The 23503-nt window shown below is 46.4% G+C and overlaps 1 protein-coding gene and 1 long non-coding RNA gene across 3 annotated transcripts in view; one reads left to right on the top strand and one right to left on the bottom strand.

Moving 5' to 3' along the window:
• Window positions 1-11750, bottom strand: part of PDPK1 (3-phosphoinositide dependent protein kinase 1) — a 72625-nt gene extending 60875 nt beyond the window's left edge. The window contains exon 1 of the mRNA XM_084819157.1: window positions 11647-11750. Within this exon, the coding sequence (XP_084675283.1) occupies window positions 11647-11670 (24 nt within the window). The 5' untranslated portion in view covers window positions 11671-11750. The remainder of the gene's footprint in view (window positions 1-11646) is intronic.
• Window positions 11751-12010: 260 nt separating this feature from the next.
• LOC146336852 (uncharacterized) overlaps window positions 12011-23503 on the top strand; it is a 52514-nt gene continuing 41021 nt past the window's right edge. For both annotated transcript variants that reach the window (XR_014785641.1, XR_014785642.1), the window contains exons 1-2: window positions 12011-12375; window positions 13208-13393. This is a non-coding gene — a long non-coding RNA (uncharacterized LOC146336852). The remainder of the gene's footprint in view (window positions 12376-13207; window positions 13394-23503) is intronic.

Below are 23503 nucleotides of genomic sequence, written 5' to 3'. Positions count from 1 at the left end.
CCGGAGCAACTGGACCGACCAGGCTCCGGACCACTTGGAACACAGGACAGCACTCTGTGGACGCAGTAGAGACAGCATAATATTCCTTTTTTGCTGCCTTCACCGCCACATGATAGGCTGAAGATACAGCTCTAGCCCGGGTCTGATCGTCTTTGGAGCGAGACGTCCGCCACCAGCACTCTAGCCATCTCACCTCCTGTTTCAGAGCTCGTAACCATGGCTTGAACCATGGTGCAGTCCGAGCCCTGTTCAGGGGGAGAGGGCGTTTTGGAGCCACCCGATCTAATGCCCCACTGAATGCGGCATTCCAGCTACTCACCAGGGTCTCGACCGAGTGGCCGTTCGCGTGCTGCAGAGAATCCCCAAGCACGTTCAGGAATACATCTGGATCCATAGGACGCCTGGGGCGAACCATTTCAGTGGGTCCTCCACCCCTGCAGAGGGATTGTGGAACCGAGAAGTTCAACGTCACCAAATAGTGATCTGACTGGGATGGGCTCAGGACACACAGTACTAAAGTGGTTCCAGTCCTTCCTGGAGGAGAGGTCTCTGCAAGTGGTGCTGGGGGACTTTTATTCCACCCCACAGCCTTCAGCTTATGCAAGTTTCTATCCTGTCCCTCATGCTTTTTAATATCTACCTGAAACCACTGGGCAAAGTCATCAGGAGACTTGGGCTGAAGTGTCATCAGTATGTAGATGATATTCAGCTGTGCCTCGTTTCTATCTACACCTCTCAGGGAGGCTGCTGAACTCTTCAGCCAGTGTCTGGAGGCTGTTTTGGGGTGCCTAAGACTGCAACTTGATCGAGATTGAGGTACTGTGGGTTGGGAAATCAAGTACTTTGGATAGAGGTTTACAACTGGTCTCAGATGAAGTTGCGCTCTCCCTAAAAGACCACATGTGTAGTCTGGGAGCCTGTCAGGAGGCCCTAGCCAGCCTCTTTCAGTCTACTCCAGTAGCCAACTCCAGACACAGACAAAGGATTCTTTTCAAGGCTTTATTCCTTTTACAACTTAATAACTTTCACCAGCGACTAACCTATGAACAGCAGAGTAACCTATGCCCCAGGTTGGAAAAGGTTGGTCCCCGTTTGAATGAGAATCACTTGCAGACCCTGAACTTATGGGCTAGGGAGAGTCCCTCCCCTTTTCCCTTGGGTCCTCTGGACGCGACCGTTGCTTGCACGCCAGACGGGCGCTACGCCTCCTTTCCGCGCCCTCCATAGCTCGTCGCTTTTTGCATCTGCGTTGAGCATCCAGCTAGCCCTCCTCCCACGCTCCTTCACTCCCAGGAGCACTATCTATGTCTGGAATGCTGGGAGGAGGAATCTCTGCCAGCTGCAGGGCCTGTGAGGGATGAGCGCGCTCCTCTCCCACAGACAGCTGTTCCTCCTCAGAATCAGAACTGCTCTGAGGTTCTATGGGCTCAGTGTCCACCCTGACATCATCCCCGCTCCCATGAGGCCCCCCCCCCCCCGGGCTTGTGGGGGTAGAGCTGGTGGAAACGCCTCAGCAGCAATGGAGCATGTACATATTCCGCGGGTTCCCAGGATCGCTCATCTAGCCCGTACCCCTTCCAGTCCACCAGATATTGCAGGCGTCCGTGAGAAAGGCGGGAATCCAGAATCTCCGCGACCTCAAACTCCTCCTCCCGTAAGAGGTGGTGTACCGCTCTCAACTCCTCTAAAAGGTAGTGGGCCGCCAGCACCGAAGAGGGAGCTAGGGTGGACGGGAAAGCCTTGGGGTGGTAACCAAAATTGGCAAAAAATGGAGTTTGGCGGGTGGAAGCATGGCAGGCATTGTTATAAGGAAATTCCGTGAGAGGCAGCAAGGAAAACCAGTCATCTTGCTGGTAACTGACATAACAGCGCAAATATTGCTCTAGAGTTGCATTGGTGCGCTCGGTCTGACCGTCCGTCTGTGGATGGTGGGCGGAGGAAAGACGGAGCATCACATGTAGAAGCCCAAGTAGCTCCCTCCAGAAATGGGCAGTGAATTGGGGCCCCCTATCCGAAATGAGACCCTCGGGCCATCCGTGGAGTCGGAAAACATGCACCAAAAACAGCTCCGCCGTCTCCCTGGCTGTGGGCAACCCAGAGCAGGGGATGAAATGGGCCATCTTAGAAAACAAATCCACCACCACCAGAATGGTGGTCTTACCGTGTGAGGGAGGCAAGTCAGTGATGAAGTCAAGGGAGAGCAGTTTCCAAGGTCCTGAGGGAGTAAGCAGGAGGTGAAGCAATCCTGTGGGCCTGCCTGAGGGGGCCTTCGCCCGTTGGCAGGCTGGGCAGGAGGCGACATAGGACTTGACATCCCGACACACATGAGGCCACCAAAAATCCCACATCACTCCGTGCAGGGTCTTGGCGAAATGGCCCAGTTTTCCACACCGAAAGCAGCGGTGCTCAGCTCACTGGCGCTCAAGCTCCTCTGGCAGCAGCGGGGCTCGGGTAGCTCCCAGCTGCATCGGGGTCTCCTCCGGCCCCACCACAGGGGTGGGGGAGGGGGCAGGAAACAGGGGGGAATGGGAGGAGGGAAATCTCGGCCCCCGGCACCCCGCCGGGTCTGCTGCCCCCCTCCAGCCGACTATCTATCTGGAGACAGGTCTGGATGAGGTCCTCCAAAGTCGGCAGGCTGGGTGTCCGCGCCAACTTGTCCAAGATCTCGTCGTTTAAACCATCCAAAAACTGAGCCACCAGCGCGGCATCATTCCACTGTAAGTCCTGCATCAGCAAGCAAAAAGTTGTCGCATAGCTGGAAACTGAGTCCTTGCCCTGCCTGAGGCGGTGAATCTCCCGAGAAGCCGTCTGCATCCGCAGGGGGTCACCAAAAAAACAGGCCATCGCTGTCATGAAACCTTGATAGTCCCCGAGCAGGGGGTCGTTAGCGAGGAGTCCCAAAGCCCATTTAGCGGCCACGCGGGAAAGTAGATTAATGATGAAACCCACACGAACCTGTTCCATCAGGAAATCCTCAGGTCGAAGGCACATGTACAGCTCTGATTGGGCCCTGAAAATCTGAAAAAGTCCCTTCTCCCCAGAAAACTTCTCTGGCAAGGCCACCGGGCACTTGCGGCGGCGGCGGGGGGGGAATCGGAGGTGGCGGGGGTTGAACCTATAGATTCTGCAGAGCAACCGTCAGTTGAGCCACTTGATCACGGAGAATCTGGTTGTCTTGCGCCAGAGCCTGCACTGTTGGGTCTCTGGCACCCTCCATTTGGCAGTAGGAGGAGAGTGAGAGAGAGAAAAAAAGAGCCAACGGGGACCAAGCTGTCAGGAGGCCCTAGCCGGCCTCTTTCAGTCTATCCTAGTAGCCAACACCAGACACAGACAAAGGATTCTTTTCAAGGCTTTATCCTTTTACAACTTAACAACTCTATCACCAGCGACTAAGCTATGAACAGCAGAGTCATCTATGCCCCGGGTTGGAAACAGTTGGTCCCTGTTTGAACGAGAATCACTTGCAGACGCTGACCTTACGGGCTAGGGAGAGTCCCTCCCCTTTTCCCTTGGGTCCTCTGGACGCGACCGTTGCTTGTGCGCCAAACAGGCGCTACGCCTCCTTTCCGCACCCTCCATAGCTTGTCGCTCTCTGCATCTGCGTCGAGCATCCAGCCAGTCCTCCTCCCACACTCTTTCACTCCCAGGACTGCTATCTATGTCTGGAATGCTGGGAGGAGGAATCTCTGCCAGCTGCAAGGCCTGGGAGGGATGAGCGCGCTCCTCTCCCACGGACGGCAGTTCCTCCTCAGAATCAGAACTGCTCTGAGGTTCTATGGGCTCAGTGTCCACCCTGACAGAGCCCTCCTGGACTCTATGCTGACTGGGAAGCCCAGACAGCTGCAGAGTCTGGAAGTGCACTTTACCAGCTTAGGATGGTATGCCAAATGTAGCCCTATCTGGAGAGATCAGACCTGGTCTCAGTTATCCATGTACTAGTGATGTCCAGGCTATGCTACTGTAATGTGCCGTAGAAGGGGTTGCCTTTGAAGACTGTGTGGAAACTTCAGCTGGTGCAGAATGCAGCCGCCTGAGTGCTGGTGAGGGCAAGACAATCCAATCATATAAGGCCTATATTGCACCAGCTGCACGTTGTTACCAATGTGTTTCTGAGCCCAATTTCAACTAATGGTTTTGAACTTTAAAGCCTAAAATGGTTTAGGACCAAATTACTTGATGTACCGCCTTTATCCGTATCAGCCTGCCTGCACTTTAAGATCAGCATTTGCCCACCTGTGAGGGTAATTAGGTGTATGACTACACAAAAAGGGGCCTTTCTGGCAGTGCCCCCACATCTCTGGAATAAGTTGCCAGCCAGTATCATTGCAGGCTTTTAGGAAGGCCCTGAAAACCTGGCCTTCCCCGATTCTGCGTTTAGCAGGCTGGGTTGTGGCTGCAGTTGTATATTTTATTTTTTATGCTGGTGGGTTTTTTAGGATGCTTCCTGCTGTTGCTCGTTTTACTATTTTTATTATCAGATCAGTTTTTATGTGAATTTTATTGTTGTGCTGTTTTTATCTCTGTACTGGTTTTTATTGTGTGGGTTTTATTATTGCATGCTAGCTTGGGAGGGCTCCTGCACTGAAAAGTGGCCAAGAAATATCTTTTTAAAATAAAAAATAAATATTTTTTCTCATTTCAAGCTGCTGATGTGCCCAAAGTGACTACGATTTGTGTGGGCAGCAGGTGGGTTAGCAAGAACTTGTTTGGGTTAATTTATCTTGCATGACCTACAAGGCTATAGGCCCAATGGGAGGAACACTGGACACTCTGGGCCCTGGGTGCTACCCTATCTTATGTTCACAATCACCCTTCTGCAGTTGTGATGGCGCAGTCTGAGGATAACCTCCTAATTGTGCCCCTGCTGGTGTCTTTCAACCTTCAAAGCGATGAGAGGAATCATTCCAGGTTCAGATGGTACATTGACCGCTGGGTAAAAATTTCCATAGTTCTTCTGTTTTTGTGGCTATCATGTCTGTGGGACATGACAGGGACTTAAAAGATCCTTTACACATACATACATACACACACACACACACACACACACCACATACTGCAAGATATGAATATCTTTCAGGTCATTACCAGGCCTTCAGGGATCTTAAAGTTAGTTGGGAAGCTGCTTGAAGAGCATTAATTTGGCCTTTTTCTAGGTATGTCTAATAAACACCCAAGTAGCTTCAGACTGGAGACCAACAGAAAGAGTAAAAACCCTTGACCCTTTGGCCTTCCAACATCTGACACCAAATCCTGTGGAAAGAGCAGCTTAATCAAACTGAAGCTTAACCAATTTGGGAAATTGGACTCAATGATCTAAATGATCCCTTCCAACTCTATGATTTTGCAGCCACATGCACCTAAACCAGAAATTGGATTTTGTTCAGTCCAAAAATGCAGCCACGCCTGCACACAAGCCAGTTTTGAGGTGGCTTCTGCAACACATTTGCCCTGAAACCTAAGTGCATTTCACCCAAACGTCTTTCTTTCAAACATTTATCTTAAGCAGAGGTTATTACAAATGCATACAGGTCTATGCCTAGGAGACCATGACTGAACTGAATACTCAGAATGAACGAGTAAACTCTCTACAAGCCACACCAGAAGTCTTTTGCAGAGGAGGCAGGTGGAAGGGGGTAAGGTGAGACACAGACAGGGCATGGATCGAAACTGGCCTCTTCCCAGGCTGTTCTTAAGTATGGGTCATAAAGTCTTTCAAAACAGTTTAAGACACAACAACTGCCATGGTAGCCAAAAAGAACAGGAGTTATGTAGCAAACATATTTTATGGAGTCAATGTTTCACAGATTTCTGTAGCAAGCAAAGAGCTTGGAGAGTCTTTTCCCCAACTTACGAGGGTCCCATAAAAGCATTATCACACTGACTTTCTGCAAAGATCTCTTTTAGGCAGTTCCACTAATTAACCAACATTCTTTTATGTTCATTTCTGGATTTTAAAAAATGTTTTTAGAGAAAATGTTTAAACAAATTGGCCCTTTCCACAGGGTCTCAGAACTATTTGCTGAATTTCAACAGGACAATGCATTTCCAAGGGGAACCCAGGGGAGCACTGAGCCTCAACAAGTAAGTGAAAGGTCCATCATGAGCCCACAGCCCCTTACAGCTGCATCAAGCCTTGCAGCACTTCAAACAGACAAGCAGAAAGCCATAGGAAGCGCAAACACATTTCTGCCCTCAACACATCAGAGCATACACAATGCTCCACTGCTCACATTCAAGGTATCGTAGTTTGACAACGGAAGGCATAGACCAAGAAATTCTACTGTCAGTCTCTTGGAAGACTATCCCACAAGAGGGAGACATCTGCATATATCCAGACCCCTGCCCGCACTTTCCTCACCCCTCTGCAGCCTACCTCCATGCTCATATTAACAATCCTAATGAGGATGGAGGAAGCAGAAGAAGGTGAACACAGTAGTGAGGAAAGAAATCGTAGGCAGGCAGAGGGGAAGGGAGAAGATGTGAGCACAGCAGTGGGGACGGAAATCATGGTTGGGAAGAAGAGGAAGTGAGTGCAACAGTAGGGAAGGAAACTGATTGGACAGGCCGGGAGAGAAAGAGGTGAACACGGTGACTGGGAGAAAGAAAAATCCAGAGCAGGAGGGAGGTCTCCACAGAGAACAGGTGAAGAGAAAAATGGGGGTGGGGAGGAGAGACTCACCGGGGGGAAAGCAAATGCACCCCAGGGAAAAACAATAAATGTGCCCATAGATCCAAAAAGGTTGCCTACTCGTTCTAGACTTTATTGAGACATTGAAAACAAATAAATCCCCAGGCTGAGATGGTATCCATCCTGGACTTCTTCAAGAATTCAACTGTGAAACAGCTGAACTTCTAACAAAAATATATAACAAGTCCCTAAGAATGGTCTCTGTACCACAGGACTGGACAATATAAGACTCATTTTTACGAAGGGATCAAGAGGAATCCAGGAAATTACAGGCTGGTTAGCTTAATGCCTGTTCTGGGTAAGCTGGTGGAAAGCATTATTAAAGATAAACATATAGAAGGACAGATCCTGCTGAAAAAGAATCAACATGGCTTCTGCAAAATTAAGTCCTGTCCAACTAAGCTTTTCGAGTTCTAAACTCTAAAAGCTTAGTTTAAATGCAGGTTGTTGTGCTGTGTGAATCCAGCCATACTAACAAACCACAAACAACCCAAAAAACAAACTATTTGTTCTCTTTGTAGGTAATTTGTGGTTAACAAACCATGGTTTGTTAGTGCAGCTGGGTTCACACAACACAACTGTCTACGTTTCAACAACTACCCATGGTTCGACGACAACCCACACTCAACCTTGACAGTGGGTTGTCATGTTATGTGAGGCCAGCCATTATTCACTTGGATTTCCAAAATGTTTTTGACAAAGTCCCTCACCTGAGCAAACCTAGCAGTCATGAGATAAAAGGAGAGTTCCTGTTATGGATTCATACTGGTTAATGAACAATGTTCTCACAATGGAAGAATGTAAATCGTAACGTCCCCCAAGGACCTACACTGGGACTGGTGCTTGCTAACTTGTTCATCTGCAATTATTTAAGGTTAAAACGAAAAGGGATTGCAAAGCCCTCCAAAATGATTTCTTCAAATTGGGGGAATGGGCAACAAAATAACAAACTCCATTTGCAAGTATAAACAAGCGTAAAATGATGCACATGGGGGGGAATCTGAATACCATAGAATCATAGAATCACAGAATAGTAGGGTTGGAAGGAGCTTACAAGGCCATCGAGTCCAACCCCCAGCTCAATGCAGGAATCCAACTCAGAGCATCCCTGACAGATGGCTGTCCAGCCTCATCTTGAATGCCTCCAGTGAGAGAGAGCCCACTACCTCCCTAGGGAATTAGTTCCATTGCCGTATTGCTCTAACAGTCAGGAAGTTTTTCCTGATGTTCAGCTGGAATCTGACTTCCTGTCACTTGAGCCCATGATTCCGTGTCCTGCACTCTGGGATGATCAAGAAGAGATCCTGGCCTTTCTCTCTGTGACAACCTTTCAGGTACTTGAAGAGCGCTATCATATCTCCCCTCGGTAGGTATACACTAGTTGGGTTTGGGCTGGCCATGGTTGACCAAGGGGAAAATCTTGGTTTTGATGAAAACATCAATCCAGTGCGAAAAAGGCAGATTCCATACTGGGGGTTATTAGGAAAGAAACTGAAAATAAAATTTGGGGTGGGTTAGGGTATTTTAAAAAAAAAATTATGGTAGAATTTTATTGTTTTAAATTGTTTTATGGTGTGTTGTACATTGCCCAGAGTGGCTGGGTGACCAGCCAGATGGGCGATTAATACATTTAATTAATAAATAAATAATAAATAAAACTGCCAGTATCATAATGCACTTATATATATCTATGATGTGACCACACTTCAAATACTGTGCACAGTGCTGGTCACCGCACCTCAAAAAGGGATTTATAGAGCTGGAAAACATGCAGAAAAGGGTAACTGAAATTGTCAAGGAGCTAGAGCAACTTTTGGACTGGGCCTCCAAACACTTCCACTGAGGTAACATGGTCCGTAACTTCAAAGAAGTAGCCCACTGTAGCCTACATGTTATAATTCCAATAACATGTTTTTCAAGTATGAATATTCAGAAGGGGCCCATAGCTCAGTGGTAGAGCACATGTTTTACATGCAGAATGCCTCAGGTTCAATCTCCAATATCACAAAGTAGGGCTGGAAAAACCCCTGCCTGAAACTCTGGAGAACGGTTGCCATTTCGTGTTGACAATTCCTGGCTAGATGGACCAATCATCCAATTTAGTATTTTCCTAAATAGCTAACAAAGCTAAATCAAATTGACAAACATGGGTTTAGGCACTATAACAATGCATTCAGGACTCAGGTTCTCCCTTTGAAAACAGTTCAGAAAATTCAACCAGTGCAGCTGCCTGGATGCTGGTAACAGCCAGAAAATCTGAATATATTACACCAATTTTGCTCCAACTTCACTAGCTGCCTATACACTTTGGAACCCAATTCAAAGCACAGTTATTAACTTTCGAAGTCCTAAATGGTTTGAACCCAAATGACTCTGCATACATAGTAAGATCTGCATGAGAGGCCTTGCCTGCATGCCCACCTGTAAGATCTTCGAATAAGCACATTCTATAGTGACTCCTAAGCTTTGGAACAACCACCCAATGGAAATGAGCCTCTCTTCCACTACTCAATCATTGAAAGAGGCCTTAGAAACCTCTGTTTTTAAGAAACATTCACTTAAGTTACTCAGTATCTAAAATTTTATGCTGCATTTCAACGTCCATCTGATTTGAGATTAAGAAAGATCAAAGCCTCTACACCAGCAACAAGTCCCAAATAACATACAAAGATCAACATGGCATGAAGCAGACCTTCCAGCTTACTCGTAAGTCAGGACATGGGATTGATTCATCCAAGTACATCCCCTGAAGCCAGAGAGATGGTTTACAGTTCAGCATGCCTAAAGATACCTATCTTTAAAGTGTAGTATTTTATGCTCACAGAGGAGATTATGGCAAATGGGCAAGGAAAAAGCAGGAGAAGGTAAATGCAATGTCAGCAGTACAGGACAGTGAGCCCTCTCACCGAAAAGAACCACCATGTGGGATATTAACAATCGAGAATATCGAGGATGATGCTATAGAAGCAATCCCCATCTGTACATCTCTGGTGAATGCAGGATAAACAGGTATGCATTCATTGCACATATGGTTACATGGCATCTAGCAGATGCAGACAGGAACCAGCAGAGAATAAAACCACGCAAGAGACCTGGAATAATGTTCAATTCAGATGTAGCCTAAACAGCAGTGAGCAAAAAGCATATCAGAATCTACTGGTAGACTGACAAGGGTTTCTAGCTCCCAATTGTATTAACAATAGCAATACAATCTTTTCTCCACCCTACTCCCAATTTGGTTGCGGAAAAAGAATGCTTCAAGAAAAATCAGGTGTGGATTTTTGTATGAAATGGCTAATGCACTTCGTTCTGCTTACTGATCACAAATTCTTGGGGTCAACATGCATTCAGAGGCACCTGTTCCTCAACTGCTAACATATGTCCACCCACCTGAGTCACGATTTTGCACCTGGTGGATCTCAGAATTCTAGTAAAAAACTAAGTAGAGCACACAAGCCTGAAGTCCACTTACCCTTAACAAATAAAATTAAAAAGATGACATTTGACTCATTCACCAGAACTACTAGGCAAAAAATACCATATGAAAGTCAGTTCAGCATATGAAAGTCAAAGTCAGTTATGGAAGCTGAAGCAAGAAGGCGCTTGTACACACCCAGGACACCTGGCTAAACAGTTTGATGCTGGCATCTAAAAAGTTCAGACTTTTTCAGGCCATCGCTGTGACTGGCATGTGGAAGATGCCATACCCTACCATTTCTGACTGAAAGGGCCTTAGGTAGCAAGCCTGGGAAAATTCCTACTCTGAGACCCCAGAGAGCCACTGCCGGCCAGGCTAAAGTGCAAGGCAGCTTCTTATATTGTCTCTCTTCATCTTCCATATCCTCCTCCAAGGCAGGCCCCAAGGGAAAAAATGTATTTCTCATCCTACTGACAATAAGGTCATCTACAATCAGGAAAATGCTTCTTCTAGCTCATGAGACATACGATGAGGACTGGGCCAACTATGCATGCTGTGCCAGTTTTCAGCAAAAGGCAAACTGAGATGCATTTCTAAAGGAAGGGGGGGAAAGCAGGACTTCACATGAAACACACTCAGGTAACTGCAGTAAAATGAGGATCTTTCACTGAATTACACAAAAGTACTGGCTGTCAACAAGTGTTCCAAGAGATAAGAAAAGAACATGATAATTTGTATTGGGACAAAGAACCAAAAATCGGTTGCAGAAGTTAAGCAGCAAATACTACCTGTAAATACTAAGAGGAGGGGTGCGCAACATGGTATATAGCAGCACTTCTGGTAATACAATGGTTAAGATAATTAACTGAGCCAAGGTGTGCCCTATCCAAATCTCTCCGCCTCATCCAGATACACGCACTCGCTTTGTATGACGCTTCCCTCGCAGAAGCATTTCTTAGGTAGATTAGGAGAAGTTTGTGGGGCACGTGCGAAAGGGGTTCTTGGGTCAGAAATGGGGAGGGCACACGGCGCTGCTCCGTCGTTAAAGCTAGGCCGGCTTCCGCGGTCGGCCGGCCCGGCGAACTCATCACGGGGTGCTGCGGGAGAGGGGCTGCGCTCTCCGCTCACCCTCGCAGCGAAGCCAGAGCGAGCCGCGAACAGCCTCGCGGCTCCGGGGAGGGAGCTGGGCTCCACGCAGCGCCGCCTCCCCCAGCGGCGGTTGCGGGCTCCCGGCGCGGGCTGCGCTGCAGCGGGCGGCTCAGAGTGCGCGAGGCCCCCCGCCCCGCCCCGCCCCGCCCGTTTCTTCCGCGGGCTCCCGGCCCGCCCCAGCCGGCCCCGCGGGCGACCCCAAAACGCCCGGCAGGGCCTGCAGGCGCCGGAAAGGGCGCTGCCGCGCCGCCAGCCCGGCATTGCCTCGCAGCCCTGCGCTGGAGGCCCCGCTCGCGCCGCAGCTCGGCCCGGCCTCCCGGGAGGCGCCCGCGCCGGGCCTCCGCGCCCGCCCAGGCCCGCTCGCCCGCCCAGGCCCGCTCGCTGAGCCTACCAGGGGGCTGCCGGTGCTGGCCATGGGCCCTGCCTGGCCGCCCTCCAGCGCCTCGGCCGCGCTCCGCGCAGACTACGACCCAATGGGACGCCCGCGTCCTCCGTGAGTGACGTCGGCCACAACAATGCCCTTTTCCGCTGGGGGGGCGGGACTTCCGCCAGACTCGCTTGGCCACTGGCTCGGCAGCCGGCCTCTCAGTCCATATCTCGCGGCTCTTGCCTTTGCGTCTAGCTCTCGCGGGACTACCCTGCGCGTGCGCCAAAGGAGTCGGGGGGGGGTGAAGGGGAGGAGCGAGGGCCGGTGGAGAGGGCGGAGGGCGCCGCGCAGGCGTCGCACCTCCCCGGAAGAGGAGGGGCGCGCCCGCGACCCTTCCGCGAGCAGCCGGGTCCCGCGGTGCGCGGGCGCTCCCCCCGCAGGCAGCGCCTCGCTCCCGGGCGGCGCGTGCCTGCCAGGCTCCGGCAGGAGCGCTCCGTCGTTCCCTTGGCGACTCTGGTTTGTCGCCGCGCGGGCTCTTCTGTGGGCTGCATTTATTTTGAAGGAAAGTAGAATTTCAGGGACGAAGAGGGCTCCGTGGACAGCGGCCCGGCCCGGCCCGGCCCGGCCCGGCCCAGCCCTGCGCCGCTGTGAGGCGCGGCACGGAGCAGGAGGCCGGGCGAAGCGTTCGTCCAGCGCTCGGGGTTAGCAGCGCGAGGAAGCCGCCTTCGATTTTGTGTCCAAAGCCCGAGTGGAGTAAGTTGACCTGAACTTCTACTGAACTGGCTCAGGCCTACCTTTATTCTCGCCAATACAAAATGCTGCGTTACCACATTTTCTTTGTATAAGGCAACTCTGCTGTAAGTCTCACCAGACTTTCCAACATGGGTTATGGCCCAGGAAGCAGTTCTTTCTTTAAATAACATGAGATTGAATGTGCAGTGTCGTAAAGGCTGAAGCAAATCGAGGCTTGAGATTTTTATTTTAACAAGCAGTTGGTTACCCACGAACACAGCCTGTGGTGAAAAATCTAATCTAATAAAAGGTTTATCTTAACTAACTTCAGTTATTGAGCCATTCAAAGTGTTACGTCTATTATCTTTACAAAACTTCCTTAAATGCAATGTTCTTTGAGTAAACTAAACTTTGGGTTACTTTTTACTGTAGGTTTCTTTTTAATCCCTTCATGATTTGTTTGTAGGCCATATGTTACTGGCATATCATTGCACTTTGGCCTGCACCTGTGTTTCTAAAGGTGTACATAGACTTTAAAATGTTATAAAGGTATACAGACAATTTTTTGTGTTCAAATTTCATTTTACTCCAATTTGCAATTAATTATGTTCATTTAATTGTACTTGACATTGTTTTGATATTAAAAAATGAAATGTTATAGTACATTGTTATAGAAGATACCCTATTTTTTTAAGCTTTATGGACATAAACTCCCAACCTTAAATCATATGAAAACCATTGTTATTCATGGAATCTGCATGTAAGGAGCTTTCCAATGAAGAGAGATTTCATGAGGGAAGCCAGCCAAAAAGGGTTGACCAACTAACTCTTGACTTTGAATTATATATGTAAGAAGATTGGAACTGTGGCTGAGAGCAAGCAAACAGTGTTTCCCAAACAAAACACAGAAAGCTATCATGTATGCTGCTTCAGACCAAGAAACCACCTCAAGGTCAATGGGACACTTGAAGCACTGGATGACAAGTGATGCAGGACAGGAGAAGAAGCCATTGTAAGATGCAACTCCAAAGATCGAAAGGCAAGAAATTTATTAATACAATGCATCCCAGATGATCAGATTGTGCATATAAAGGGAGAAAAATCTGCTGCAGATATGCTTAAGGCACTGCAGAAATTATATGGGGAAGATGAGACCCAGAAACAAGTTTTATTGTTTAGAGCAGTGGTCTTCAACCAGTGGGTCATGATCCAAAAGTGGGTCTTGAGATCAGTCCGGTTGCGTCGCAGCAAAGCTGTTGGTGCCATCTTGGGCATGGAGAAAGAAGGGGTGGAAAGAGTTCCTTATTGGTGCAGGACATGGCTTCTCACAGTGCTTGTCAACTGGAGCAATAATGGTGGCGCCGCAGGGGAAAGGAAAGTGGTGGTGGTGGTGGTGGTGGTGGAGAAGGAGAAGGAGGAGAACTGAGTGCGGCCTGCACAAGGCAAAACCATATTTTTTCCAGCCCTACTTGCTGTCCCCTTTCTACTGATTAGGTGAGGGGCTCGCAAGCTTTTCCTTTCCCGTCTTTCTCTCGCTGTCCCAATCCCTCCCCCCCCAATGAGGAATGAACAATGGAAGAGGGGGAGAGGGTTCTAGTACACTTTTAAAAAGGGGTTAAGGGGGGAAATGTCAAGGGAAAGGTGTCTATGGAGAGACTGGGTTAGCGGGCTGGGTTCTGTCTGTGTGTGTGTGTGTTTATATGAACCTGTCTCCTTTTTATCCCACCCTTCCTCCAAAGAGCGGAGGGTACCATTTCTGCATAGTGTGTACTAGCCGAGGGTGGCGCATTTATTAAAAAAATGAAAAAAAAATTAATCCCATTTAGTAATGAAGTCTTATGAATGTCTACTCAGAAGTAAGGCACATTCATTTGAATGGGATTTACTCTTGTGTAAGTGTATAGGATGGCAACCTTCAATTTCACTGTTAATTTGGAATTATAATAAATCTTGTTTTTATTTAGTTGGCTTTTAAAAGAATTATAAATGGCAAGACAGTGCATACAGAAAGGGAAAAAAACTTTTTGCTTCAAAGTAGAACTATATGTTCCTTCAAGGTCATAGAAACTGTTCCCCTCCCAACCCCTGCAGCCCCCAACAAAGAACAACTAGAATCATAGAATAGCAGAATTGGAAGAGGCCATTGAGTCCAACCCCCAGTTCAATGCAGGAATCCAAGTTCATTTTATTTATTCATTACATTTCTATACTGCCCAATAGCCAAAGCTCTCTGGGTGGTTGAGTTAAAGCATGCCTGACAGATGGCTGCCCAACTGCCTCTTGAATGCCTCCAGTAATGGTGAGCCCACCACCTCCCTAGGCAATTCATTCCGTTGTTGTACTGCTCTAACAGAGAGTACTGCCACCAAAATTTGGTTCTAAGGATGATAGACCTTCCCCAGGTTTATTTTCTGTACATTTGATTCCAGGCAAGGTGACGCTAGGAAGGGACAAGAATCACAGTGGAAGTGAGCAGAATGAAAAGGAAGGTCAGTGAACTGAGAGGGAGACCAAAAGGCACTATCAGCAGGCAAAAGGAAGCAGGTGAAAGAAAACAGGATTGAAAAGTTTGAGATGGTAACAAGGTGTCAGAAGGCTTGAGCAGAGAGGAAAAGGTAACAGACGGGTAGCTGGTAATAGAAAAGATTGTGAAAGAAGGTGAGGTGAGAGAGAAAGCGAAAGTAGAGAAAGGACTAAGAAGGTGGCAAGAGAAAATGGAAGGTGAGAGGATTGTGGGTCAAAAGTGGCAGCAGAGAAAGGAATAAAAACTGCAAGAAGGTAGGGGGAGAAAAAGACTCCAACAAGTGACAGATAAGAAAGGAGGTGCTGAAACACTATAACCGGTGAAAATTATAGGCAGTGAGAAGACGGGAAGAAGACGAGGCAGTTGTATCCTGTTGGATGCCATGGATGCATTTCTGGTTAAAAAGAAAAAGAAAAAAAAGAGAAACCTAATGATAATGATAGCGTGCCATCTTATTCAACATCTGCCACTGGCTTCACTGAGGAGAAAACCCTCAGAAAGCAAAGAGAGGACACAACTTCTAAAAAGGATCAAAAGTTTGACCAACAATACATGAAAATATGGGTTCACTTGTATTGAAAAAAATAGTGTGCCCATACATCAGTGTGTGATATGTGGTGAGATGCTAGCAAATAAAAGTTTGAAGCCATCAAAGCTGTTAAGGCATTTAGAAGCAAAACATGCCAGTTTTAAAAACAAACCACTTGATTTTTTTCAAAGAATACACAATTCGTTTTTGAAGAGCAAGAAAACTTTACTCCATTCAGCATCTTCAGAAAATTTATTTATTTATTAAATTAATTAATTTAATAAATTTAAATTAATTAAATTAATTAATTTTAATATAATATTAATTAAATTAATAATAATTAATTTTAATTAATAAAATTAATTAAAACCCAGCCACTCTGGGCGATGTACAACATATAATAAGACAGTTTAAAACAATAAAATGTACAATAAAAATATTTTCTAAAATACCCTAACCCACCCCAAATGCCTGCCTGAACAACCACGTTTTTAATGCACGGCGGAAACTCATTAAAGAGGGGGCATGGCGGAGTTCCCTAGGGAGGGAGTTCCACAGAGTGGGGGCCACCACAGAAAAGGCCCTCTCCCTCGTCCCCACCGGTCTAGCTGTCCTGGCTGATGGGACAGAGAGAAGGCCATCCGAGGCTGATCTTGTTAAGCGGCCTGTCTGGTGTTGCTGGAGGCGCTCCTTAAGATAGGCTGGGCCAGAACCATATAGGGTTTTAAAGGTCAAAACCAACACCTTGAATTTGGCCCGGAAAACAACTGGTAACCAATGCAACTCCTTCAGCACTGGAGTGATGTGATCTTGCCGGCAGTTGCCTTTAATCAGGCGAGCCGCTGCGTTCTGTACCAGCTGCAGCTTCCGAACCATCTTCAAGGGTAACCCCACGTAGAGTGCATTACAGTAGTCTAAATGAGAGGAGACCAGGGCATGTACTACCAATGGGAGCAGAAAATGCAATGAGAGCTTCATTTCTTCTGTCATATCGAATTGCAAAAGCAAAAAAAGACTACACAATTGGAGAAAAACTTCTACTGCCAGCTGCTGTTGACATGTGCACTAAAAAAACTTGGTGAGGTAGCAGCTGCAAAGCTGAGAACTATACCCTTATCAGATACCACAGTAAGTAGAAAAGCTGAAGACTTTTCTGATGATTTAAAAACACAAGTAGTTCAGTGTATAAAACAAGCAAACATATTTCAATACAACTAGATGAGTCAACAGATGTGTCCAGGCTTGCTGTTCTTCTTGCATATGTGAGATATGTGTGGGAAGGAGAAATTGAGGAAGAAATTTTATTCTGTAAAGAACTGCCAACAATAACTACAGCAAATTATATTTTTGAAGCTTTGGATGGTTTCATGGTAGAAAATGAAATAATGTGGAGCAGCTGTTTTAGTCTAACAATGGATGGTGCAGCATCTCTGATAGGAAGAAAGAATGGACTGATCCACCTTGTTCACAAAGTTGCTCCAAGTGCAACTTTGATCCATTGCTTTATCCACAGAGAAGCTCTAACCTCCAAACATATGAATGAAGTCCTGCATTCTGTTCTAGGGAAATGTGTGGTGAAAATCGTTAATTTCATCAAAACCAGTGTTCTTAATTCAAGATGTTTTGAAGTTCTCTGCACAGAAATGGGTTCTGACCACAAAACTCTATTGTTGCACACAGAAGTGAGATGGTTGTCACGAGGAAAAGTGCTCACAAGGCTGTTTGAACTTCGACATGAAGTTCTGGAGTTCTTGAGAAATAAATCCCCAACATATGCTTCATCATTTTGCAACTCATTGTGGCTTTTTAAGGTTGGCATACCTTGCAGGTCTTTTCAGCTGCTTCAGTGCAGGGAAGAAATTTTACAATTTTTGACTGTCCAAAAAAAAAAGACATTCAAAAAATGCTGAAACTTTGAGACATTTATCAGAAAATTGTGTTGACATCTTTCCAACTGTTGCACGGTTTCTTGAGGAAGAGCAAACAGTAAATTTTGCATCTGTCAAAGATATTATGCAACGTGTGGAACAGTTAATTGAATGATTCAGTGCCTTTTTCCCTAAAGATCTGTGTGAGGGTAAAGAGTGGGTACAGTCACCATTCACTGTGGACACAGAGTCACTGGCTTTAAGTTATGAATTACAGAAAAAATTCCTTGAGCTCTCATGTGACACAAGTCTAAAACTGCAATTTCAGCAGCTAACAGTATCAACAGTTTGGATCTTGGTTCATAAAGACTATCCAGAATTGGCAAGTGAAGCTGTCGCCCATCTGCTTCCATGTGGTGCCACTTATCCTCATGAGCAAGGCTTCTCAATAAGGGCAACCCTCAAAACAAACAAAAAGAAGCAGGTTAGTTATAGGCAATGAGTTGTGAATGAGCCTTTCTAATATCGTCCTTCACTGGAAGTTTGGAAGAAGAAACATGCCCAGGTGTCCCACTGAAATGTTACCATTTTTGATTGTTAAAAAAGAGTCATTCGAAAGAATGCTGAAACTCTGAGGTGTTTATCAGAAAATTCCATTGACATTTCCAACTTCCTATAAAAATAAATACATAGGTATACATATAACATAAATACACATTTTCAACACTTACTCAAAAGCACTTGCATAGTCAGATTGCAAAGCAAATGTATATTAAAAAAAAGTGTTCCCTGTTGACAAAGGAGCATTTTTAAATATGCATTTGCTTTACGATCTGGCTATACAAGTGCTTTTTTAATGTTGGAGATTTGTATTTATGTTATACTAAACTTATGTATTTGTTTTTATAAGAAGTTGGAAATATGTCAGTGGAACTTTCTGATAAACATCTCAAGAGTTTCAGTATTCGTTTGCATGACTTTTTTTAAAAAAAAAACACCTATGTATTTATGTTTTGTCCTTAACTTGGTTTTTATAACCAGATTGTAATTTGTTAAGGATAGCACCTTATTTTTCTGTGTATTTCCAACTGCTGCACAGTTTTTTGACGAAGTTCAAACAGTAAATTTTGCTTCTGTTAAAGGCACTGAATTTTTAAATTGTTTCAAATTATGCATATTTTCCCAGACTTGCATGAAGGCCTCTGAGCATGTCAATGGAATATTCTGATAAACTTCTCAACCAAAGTTTCAGCTTTCACTGGACTCAGTCTTTGGAAGTAACTGTTTGTGCAAGTCATATCCTTCAGCTCACTTGTAACACAAGCCTAAATCTGCAATTTCAGCACATTAATCATAGAATCATAGAATAGCAGGGTTGAAAGGGGCCTACAAGGCCATCGAGTCCAACCCCCTGCTCAATACAGGAATCCAAGTCAGAGCATCCCTGACAAATGGCTGTCCAGCCTCGTCTTGAAGGCCTCCAGTGTGGGAGAACCCACCACCTCCCCAGGTAATTGGTTCCATTGTTGTATTGCTCTGACACTCAGGAAGTTTTTCCTGATGTTCAGCCGGAATCTGGCTTCCTGTAACTTGAGCCCATTATTCCGTGTCCTGCACTCTGGGATGATCAAGAAGAGATCCTGGCCTTCTTCTCTGTGACAACCTTTCAAGTACTTGAAGAGTGCTATCATATCTCCCCTCAGTCTTCTCTTCTCAAGGCTAAACATGCCCAGTTCTTTCAGTCTCTCTTCATAGGGCTTTGTTTCCAGTCCCCTGATCATCTTTGTTGCCCTCCTCTGAACCCTCTCCAGTTTGTCTGCATCCTTCTTAAAGTGTGGTGCCCAGAAGTGGACACAGTACTCCAGATGAGGCCTAACCAGTGCTGAGTAGAGGGGAACTAGTACTTCCCGGGATTTGGAAGTGATGCTTCTATGAATGCAGCCCAAAAGAGCATTTGCCTTTTTTGCAGCCACATCACATTGTTGGCTCATATTCAGCTTGTGATCGACAACAATTCCAAGATCCTTCTCGCTCGTAGTGTGGTTGAGCCACGTATCCCCCATCTTGTAACTGTGCATTTGGTTTCTTTTTCCAAGGTGCAGAACTTGGCATTTGTCCCTATTAAATGCCATTCTGTTGTTTTCTGCCCAGCGCTCCAGTCTATCCAGATCACTTTGAATTTTGTTTCTGTCTTCCAAAGTATTAGCTATCCCTCCCAATTTTGTGTCATCTGCAAATTTGATCAGCATTCCCTGCACCTCCTCCTCCAAGTCATTAATAAAAATGTTGAAGAGCACTGGGCCCAGGACTGAGCCCTGCGGTACCCCACTCGTTACCTCTCCCCAGCTTGAGAAGGTCCCATTGATAAGCACTCTTTGAGTCTGATTCTGTAGCCAACTGTGGATCCACTGGATCGTTGTTTCATCTAGCCCACTTTGAGCTAGTTTGCTCATCAGGAGATCATGGGCCACTTTGTCGAAAGCTTTGCTGAAGTCGAGGTATATGATGTCTACAGCATTCCCACGGTCTACAAGGGAGGTTACTTGATCAAAAAATGAGATCAGATTTGTCTGGCAGGACTTGTTGCAGAACCCAGAGTCAGAGAGACCACGGAGTGAAGGAAAAAGAGATTCTTTATTTAACGCGCGGGCTTAAGGCTGGAATCATTTCCACAGAGCCAGAAGCCCCGATTTACATTAGCACATTGGTTTTATAGACATTGTGACACATATGAAATGGCTCCTCCTTCCCTTCCCGCATGGGGTTGCAATCCTCAACATTTCTTCTCTTAGCGCTATTGTTTATAATACAAGAACTGGGTTATAGGGTAGCCATGATAAGGAGAGAACAGAAGAGAACAGCAGAGAACAAGATATACAATTGTATGAGCTTTGACAAGATAAGGAATTCCTGTGTCTCGTCAGCTTACAACAATATATTTAAGGGAGAAAGAGCTCAGCAAGAACATGAAGCATGAGACTGCATGAGGCTACTTAGTCTGACCCCCGATATGGCTGCTACAGTCTGGCAGGACTTGTTTTTGACAAATCCATGTTGGCTTCGAGTAATCACGGCATTGTTGTCAAGGTGCTTCTAGATGGATTGCTTTATGATCTGCTCCAGAATTTTCCCAGGGATTGATGTCAGACTGACTGGTCTGTAGTTCCCAGGTTCCTCCTTTTTACCCTTTTTGAAGATAGGGACAACGTTAGCCCTCCTCCAGTCATCTGGCACTTCCCCCGTCCTCCATGATTTCTCAAAGAGAATAGACAGCGGTTCTGAGAGTTCTTCTGCCAGTTCCTTTATGACTCTAGGATGCAGTTCATCTGGCCCTGGAGATTTGAACTCATTCAAAGTAATGAGGTGTTCCTTGACCATATGCCTGTCGATCTCAAGCTGCAATCCTGCCCCTTCAGCCTGTACTTCGCCTTTGCCGGGGGGGTCATAGACCCTCTTTTGGGAGAAGACTGAGCCAAAGTAGGAATTGAGCACCTCTGCCTTTTCTTTGTCATCTGTTATCATTTTGCCATCCTTATTTAATAGCTGAACCACCATTTCTTTCCTCTGCCTTTTACTATGCACGTAGCTGAAGAAAGCCTTTTTGTTGTTTTTAATATCCCTTGCTAACCTCAGCTCATTCTCAGCTTTAGCCTTCCTGACGCCATCCCTGCAATTCTGTGCTATCTGCCTGTACTCTTCCTTTGTTACTTGGCCTTCTTTCCACTTCCTATATGTGTCCTTTTTTGTTTTCAGGTACTCCCTAAACTTTTTGTGAAGCCACATTGGCTTCTTCTGTTGTCTTCCACCTTTTCTTCTGGTTGGAATTGTTTGTAATTGTGCCTTGAGAATTTCCTTTTTTAAAAGCTCCCACCCATCTTGGACTCCTTTTCTCGTTAGCATCGCTTGCCATGGGACCTTACTGATCATTGTTCTGAGTTTATGAAAATCAGCTTTCCTAAAATCCAGGGTACGCGTTTGACTACACTCCGCTTTTGCTTCCCTTAGAACCAAGAACTCAAGTACAACATGGTCGCTTTCCCCCAGAGTTCCTGTAACTGCTACTTTATCCACTAAGTCATCTCTGTTGGTTAGGATCAAGTCAAGGATAGCCGATCCTCTAGTTCCTTCCTCCACTTTCTGTAGGAGGAAGTTACCCGCCACACAAGTCAGGAATTTCCTGGAGGGGCCGTGTTTTGCAGAATTGGTCTCCCAACAAATATCGGGGAAATTGAAGTCCCCCATTACTACTACATCATGCTTCCTTAAAACATTGGTATTTGCTTTTCAAAAGTTTCATCCTTGATTGGGTGGCCAGTAGTAGACTCTGACCACCAGGTTCCTTTTATTCTTTGCTCCATTTATTTCAACCCAGATGCTCTCGATGGGGCTACCAAGCTCCTCCTCCTGTATTTCTGTGCAGAGATATGTATTTTTGATATACAGTGCAACCCCACCTCCCTTTCTGTTCCTCCTGTTCTTTTTGAACAAGTTATATCCTTCAATTGCTGTATTCCAGTCATGAGAGTCATCCCACCAAGTCTCAGTTATACCTATCAGGTCATAATTTCCCTCTTGTATTAAGAGTTCAAGTTCGTTCTGTTTGTTTCCCATACTCTGGGCATTAGTATATAGACATCGAAGACCATGTGCTTCATAGTCTGGCTTTCTTCCTACATGTGTCTGAAGACTATTATTGGGCGCTATCAGAGCTGTTCTCTCCATTGCAGTGCATGCGCCTATGTCCATTGTTACCCCCAGCATTACATCTCCCTTCCCCGTAGGATTCAGTTTAAAGCCCTCCTGATGAAGTTCTTCATGCTGTGGCCAAACACATTCTTCCCATCCTTTGTGAGGTGCAACCCATCCCTAGCCAACAGCCCATCTTCCAGGAAGTATAGCCCGTGGTCCCAGAATCCAAATCTCTCACGTCGGCACCACCTTCGTAGCCAGTCATTCACCCGGAGTATTTTTCGTTCCCTTTCTATCCCTCTTCTAACTACTGGAAGGATGGATGAGAAAACTATCTGGGCCCCAAGGTTCTTGAGTTTCCTTCCCAAAGCTTCAAAGTCTGACGTGATCTCTTCGTAGCTCCGCATGGCGGTATCATTTGTTCCCACATGGATGAGAAGAAAGGGATACCTGTCAGTGGGCTTTATGAGTGCAGGCAACCTTTCAGTCACGTCTCTAATCTGTCCTCCCGGGAGACAGCATACCTGGCGAGTCCATGGGTCTTCACGACATACTTGGGTCTCGATCCCACGCAGCAAGGAGTCTCCCACTACTACCACTCTTCTCTTCTTCTTCTTGTAGGCCTGGGTTTCATCGCCTCTGTTTGACTGACCTTTAGCCTCTTGCTCACTCTCATGCAGGTTCCCCTGTGATTCTTCCTCTGCAGGCTGTCCTCCAGTCTCATCTGCAAGTACCTGGAATCGGTTCCACAGCTCCACTGCTTCCACTGGTACAGAGTGGCGTCTAGTTCTTCTTCTCCTAACTGTCACCGTTTTCCAAGGAGTATCCTCTACTCCATTTTTCTTCACCTCAGCATTTCCCACTGCCTCATCTTGCTGTTGCTCTTCAAGCTTCTGGTCTTCCCTTTGCTGCTGTAGTTCCCCCATTCTGTCCAAGAACTCTTCGTGTTCTCTTATTCCCCGGAGGGTCGACAGTCGCCGCTCCAGTCCACTTACTTTTTCCTCCAGCAGCGTGATCAACTTGCACTTGTTGCTGGTGTAGGCCATGTTGTTCTCAGGCAAGAAAACAAACATTGCACACACCTTGCAGGTCACCACCACTGGAGAGTCTTGTCCTTCCATAGCCTCTTTTCCCTTTTTGTGTCTAGCTTTGTGATTGTTCTAGACTAGCCTGTGCCTGCTCCTCTACTCAGTAGAGGTTAAAAGCAGAGTCCCACTGGTGTGGAAGTGTGTGTTACAAGACAAATGAAAAAAAGTTAGTAAAAAAATAAAAAAAAATGTTAGGGGCCTCCCCCTTGACCTCCCCTGCCGAACTTCCCTGGCCAACTCCTGTTTGCGCCCCCTGTCTGCTCGCTCTGTTCGTTCGCTCTCTGGGAGCTTGCCTGCTTCTGTAGTCCCTGGACCAGCTGGAGCAGCTTGCTCTGCTCTGCTCTGCTCAGCTGGGAGGCGGGAAACAGACTTTTGGTTAGTAAAGAATTAGCAAGTGAGGGTGCAATCCTATGGCCGCTAGACAGCGGCTAGACGGCCATAGGATTGGTCG

This window comes from Heloderma suspectum, chromosome 12 (genome assembly GCF_057233095.1).
Source record: "Heloderma suspectum isolate Gila_16-S chromosome 12, 16-S_ref, whole genome shotgun sequence".
In the NCBI taxonomy this organism is placed as follows: Eukaryota; Metazoa; Chordata; class Lepidosauria; order Squamata; family Helodermatidae; genus Heloderma; species Heloderma suspectum.
Note: the sequence above shows the minus strand (reverse complement) of the source record. Positions and strands in the feature narration are given on the sequence as shown.